The sequence below is a fragment of the Halyomorpha halys genome, unplaced genomic scaffold (genome assembly GCF_000696795.3).
Source record: "Halyomorpha halys isolate HHAL.00 unplaced genomic scaffold, Hhal_1.1 Scaffold177.1, whole genome shotgun sequence".
Classification (NCBI taxonomy): Eukaryota; Metazoa; Arthropoda; class Insecta; order Hemiptera; family Pentatomidae; genus Halyomorpha; species Halyomorpha halys.
The window spans coordinates 770890-776538 of record NW_027114700.1 but is presented as its reverse complement, the minus strand read 5'-3'; the positions used below and the strand labels follow the sequence as shown (position 1 = coordinate 776538).

Sequence of the window (5649 nt, the reverse complement as noted above, 5' to 3'; positions counted from 1 at the left end):
TTTTTTTTTTTTATTGCTGTAATACAAATAACTGGTTTATGGTTTGTATCATTTCTATTTAAGTTAATAAATGAAAATATCTTCTCTAAATAGATTACACATCACAAACATCTTAATTATTTACAGTCATTCTTATTAATATTCAAAGAAAACGTACTTATTATGTACACTTATACACTTGTGAACTGAGAAACATAAATAATCTCTTAACGTTCTGAAAGAAAACGGTTTATCAAGCAGTATCTATGATTATAAAATACATCTCGGATACCGGCGTTGGTTTAAATTTAAATGCTAATTCTGGTTCCAAATATGATATTCATGCTATTCTCAAATTTAAAGTATTTTTTAAATCATTTCATAAATTAAATTCATCCTGCAATATAAAAGAGGATGATTTTTTAAATACATCTTGTTTTTTGTTTTTTCTCATCATCAATGTACATCGTTTATAAAGTGGATCAGCATAAAAAAATAATTCACCTATGGTAGCAGGTATAGTTAACAGAAAAAACAAAAACGTATAAATGAAAATATCTTCTCTAATATACACCTAACATTACACATCACTTAGATCTTGATTATTTACGCACATTGTTATTAATTTTCAAATAACAGGTGCTTATACATTTTTCAACTGGGAAGCATAAATAATCTCTTAACGTTCTAAAAGAAAACGGTTTATCAAACTAAATATACACTAAGCAGTATCTATGATTATAAAATCAATCTCGGCTATCGGCGTTCTAATGATTGGTAGAGATGGAAAGGCAAGATGCAGACAGTACCCTGAGGTATTTCCTCTCGTCATGAATTAATTCACTTAATTGCTCATTTAAATTCTAATTCTGCTTCCAAATATGGGATTCGTGTTATTTTCAAATTTAAAGTATTTTTTAAATCATTTCATAAATTAAATTCATCCTGCAATATAAACGAGGATGATTTCTTAAATACATCTTGTTTTTTGTTTTTTATATGATCTACATGCCTTGTTCGAAAAATGGTTCGATTATAAAGAAGATAAATAACGTTTGGTAACATGTATATTTGACAAAAAAAATCAAGAAGTAAATTACTTTTTTACATACATCAACAAACAGACGATCTTTTCAATGTTTAAAGTTAACATACATACACTTTATTATATTTATACATACACATTTACTAACTAGGAGATGTAATACGTTTATCGTTTTATCCAATCAAATATGTATGTATTGAACGAAAAGACTTACACAGTACTCAATAATATATAATTAAAATTTCATTTAAGCCGTGTCAAAGCTTTTCGATATTGAAGACTACTTAGTTGTACGTAACGTGTTTCATCAAAGTAGTTAGAAGGGTTTTTGAGGAGACCTTCAAAAAGTGTACAATAGACAGTATAAAGAGGTACATTTGGTAGGTCAGGTTTAACGAAAAGGCTGCATATAGTCGAAAACTTGCACTTGTGACGAGAAAATATAGTCGTTATTTGTTCTCGTTTATTTTTCATTCGAATTTAATTGTTTCGAGTTTGGTGGGACGGAACACGTTCCTAGATAGTAACTGTAATGGAAATGCAGCTAGAAAAATCAAAGATCTATTGAATATTTTATTCGAAGAGAAAGAGATTTTACAGAGGAACAAGAGTTAAATAGAATAGCTCCCTCTCAGAATCTTACAACTGAACTTTCTTTAAACTTTGCGTAGTTAAGATAAAGAGAGTTTTACCTTTGCCTAAATTAACATATTCTCAGTTTTGTCACGTGATGATAGAAACAATTTTTTTATGTCAATAAAATGTTTTGATTAATTTTGCAGTTACAACTGTTTTAAAGGGAGCCCTTCCAATATTTGTTAATTGATAATTTTGAGTTTCCAAATAGAATTTCCGAAAACAGATTTTGACAGAGAGCATTTTGGTTTAGAAACTACAATAAGTTTTAAGAAACCTCTATAGGTAGAGATTAAAGAAAAAAAACAAATATTATATAAGTTTACACAGTTAATATTAAAATCAGGAAATGGAGTGAATGAGAGACCCTATAGGAAATCTAATTCTGCTTCCAAATATGGAGCACATACTATTTTCATATCTGAGCCCTTTTTAAATCATTTCATAAATTCAAATCAAACTATAATATAAAGGTGAACTATATTTTCAGTGATTTCAATGATATGATCTACTTGTCTAGTTTGAAAAATGGATCAATTATTAACAAGATAAGAGTAATGTTTGTTAACATGTATATTTCAGAAAAAAAGAAAATGTCTTCTTTAACACAATCATTACATTTATTTCAGTTATATAGAAACAGACAATCTTCTGAATATTTTAAGTTAACATATATACAATATATTAATTTACATTTATACACTACAAGATATAATACAAACACTTTTCATTCGATTTTCTAAAAGGAACGTTTTATCGCCAGATCCGCCTCGCTAAGCCCCCGTATTAGCTTAAAACGGGAAGGAGAGACTTTAAGATAGAGCAATATTTAAAAAGCGCCTGACATTTAAAAACGGCATATAAATGAATAAATAAATTAGAACACACAAATAAATATATTTAAAAAAAAGGCAATCTGCTATAATTGTCTGTTTGAAAAGTCAGATAAGTAAGGCTACCATGGAGGGTTTCATGCCGTTTTCAATTTCAGGCGCTTTTTAAATATTACTTTCGTTTTTTCAGCGAATATTTTGAAACCAGTTTTGTTTTGCCAAAGATTAAAACTGTCCATTATGGATTGTAAGTGTTTAGTAGCATATTCAAATGTTTTAGTGGTAAGGTAAATGAGGTTATCATATCTGCTAATAGATAGAATTTTGGCTGGTTGATGTATAGAAGTATCGTCAAAGGCTATTTTGAAAATTGTTGGACTAAGAACGCTTCCTTGTGGTACGTCATTTATTTGGGTTTTTGAGAGAGGGATATTCCAATCCAAACTTGAAATTGACGGTTACAACTTTGATAATTTATATATCTATGCACGTTAATTATACATAATCCCGCTAACTAAAATAATCTTATTTTATCTACATTTAATTTCAGGCTTGAAAATGTTGGAATTATTTATTACCATTGCACTCCTGACTATTTCAACCTATCCAAGTAGCATCGCCCCAGCAGCAGTAGGCTACCACAAAAATAAAATTGAAGAGGAACCATCTGCTAATTTTGCTCCTCAGGTAATCTATTTGATAATGTCTCATTAATGCTTCATAAATTTATTCCTGCTGACTTATACATTATCTTTCTTCAGCTGAGAGAAAAAAGAGCGGCAAAACTCAGTGGAGAAGGTTCTGAACTCTCTGGGTCCATAAGGTATGATGACCAAAAAACTGTCTGGAGCGATGACCTGACAGACATAGAAGCCTCCGTATACGTCCAGCACAATTGGCAGAAAGGATCACATTCATGGACCGCCATGGGTATAGGTGGTACGATCAACCGCCTCGTGTACGCAGACGAGGAAGGTAGGGTGTTGGGCGTGTACGCTGGATTTGAGCACGATTTGGGGGGTAGCCCTACCTTCAACGCCGGTTTACAGTTTAATTTTTAGTTTAATCATTACAGTTATATACCTTTCAAAGTATTTCATAATTACTTTGTGGAGTACGGTGTAAGTCTTTCGATTCAATTAATATATATTTGCTTGGATAAAACGTACCTTTTAGAAATAGTACAAGTGTTTGTATTACATCTCATACGAGTGTAAATGTATAGTAACAAACTATTTTTATCAAGTTAACTTTTAATATTCGGAATATTGTTTGTATATAATTGAAATGCATTTAATTTATAAATTAAAGAAGGCTTTCTTTTTTTAATCTAATTATTTTTTCAAATAAATTGTTGTTTAATATATTATTAGATTTGAATTGAAAAAAAAAAACAAGAGAAAATAAGTGACTGATATTCTTGGCATAGTATTAACTAGTTTCGGATATGACATATTCACTCTAGAACAGTGGTCCCCTACTCATAGACGTCTGACGCATACTAAGCCAGAAGTTAAATCATTTGCGGCCCTCTTACACCTGACTTGCGACAAAAGGGAGGTTCCCCTTGGAAAATATTTGATAAATAGATTGTCTAATGCATCCTGAAGCACTTCACCTATTAATATAATTGTCTTAAGATATTTATTTAACCCCCCAAAAAATATTCATATTTTTCTATTATAAATATTCCTAATATCGAATTTATTTCTTTATATTAAATGGTTCAATGGCTTAAGTAATTTTGTTGATTCAGTTCATTTCGAGCAAAGCCCCGTGACGCCCGTTGGTTGGTCTTCGTGTTATTTACGCCTGTGTACCAAACTCTTCTCTATTCGTTTTAGGCTTTTCAGAATTGCTTCATGTTGTTCTCCCGAAACTCACTAAAGCAATGTTTTGGGAACCACTTTGGTGGAAGCTGCTTGGAACAAAAAAGCTGCTTCTCCTCAGTGCCAAAAGGTTCTGCAGGAGAGACATTTATCTTGAGGTTTTCATTTTAAGTAAAAAAGTGTGTAGTAGGGTAAAAGTGTAAAATCCATTGCCCTCGATGGCGTTAGGAAAACTCAAAAGACACTCGATGAAATATCGTAAGTTGTGTCCACAGTCCAAAAGCTATAGTTGAATACTCGTTCTAAAAACCCTCATTTATGGTTATTTGGAAATGGCTATGGCAGGTATTTATTTGAAGCGAAAGCGTCATCAGCTATCTACAGCTAAATACCTACACCTTGTAAAGATAAAAGATCATTTAGTTAAGCTTATCTATAAATGTATATAGCAGTATAAAAGTTAAGTTATACTTGTTTTTTCTAACTAATAATATAAATTCTTTTACCTGGTTTTGCTTCATCCCGTCATTTAATTTTCAGCTTAACATATTTGTTTTAATTTTTATCTAAAATGCTTTGGTACTACATTCATATTAATTAAAACACAAAGAATGCAATATTTCTCTGTTGGCAGTTCTAAAACAATGCTCACACACTTGAACACAAATGTGTGGATGCACGAAAGCTCCCTCTGATTGTCAAACAGTCAAGGGAGTCACATTTTCACCTCACTCGGTAATTTGTACGAATCCTTACTAACTACTTTCATTTGCGTTTGAAACTTGAAAATCGACAAGCTTACAGCTTTTATTCATCAATTACTTTCGCTATGTAAACGTGTACTTACTTCTGGACACACCTATATTTCGAAAATGACTCATTGGGTTGGGAATTAGGATTGTCATAGTTTACTGTAAATTTTATGGGTAAATGTTTACCTCAGCTCCCCCAAAATGGCGGAAGCCCATTTTTTCTGAACGTGGGTATACTGACGGTCCCGAATGGAGCCGAGAGTCTCCGGAGGTGACCGATTCCCAGCTGCTCGTTTGAAAAATAAATTCCCGCAACTTCGACAGGGATTTTTTCCCACTAGAGGGAATTTCTACTGGGAAATGTTAGTAGTGAAATCCTCCACTACCTTCCCGCCGCCCCCCTACTATTCAATTTCCTTCCTGTGTTATTTGTTTTCATCTGTAATTATTAACTTTTTTGTGAGTACTTATATAAATAAGATATTTATTTAATAGTTTGTCTGAATATAATAATAAGGTTCTCTTGAGCTATAATTTAATAAGAATAAGAAAATTGTTTAATAGTTAATCTGAAT

General features: G+C 31.5%; 1 protein-coding gene across 2 annotated transcripts in view; it reads left to right on the top strand.

The window, feature by feature from the left end:
- LOC106679109 (probable antibacterial peptide) overlaps positions 1-5649 on the top strand; it is a 12092-nt gene that overhangs the window by 2378 nt on the left and 4065 nt on the right. The window contains exons 1-3 of one of the 2 annotated variants that reach the window (XR_010844646.1): positions 682-794; positions 3044-3180; positions 3255-4842. Coding sequence is in view for 1 of the 2 variants with exons in the window: in XM_024360317.2 (XP_024216085.2) it covers positions 3052-3180; positions 3255-3468 (343 nt within the window). In the remaining variant the exon portion in view is untranslated. Of the gene's footprint in view, positions 1-681; positions 795-3043; positions 3181-3254; positions 4843-5649 lie in introns of those variants that run through there. The other variant, XM_024360317.2, reaches the window with a different exon arrangement.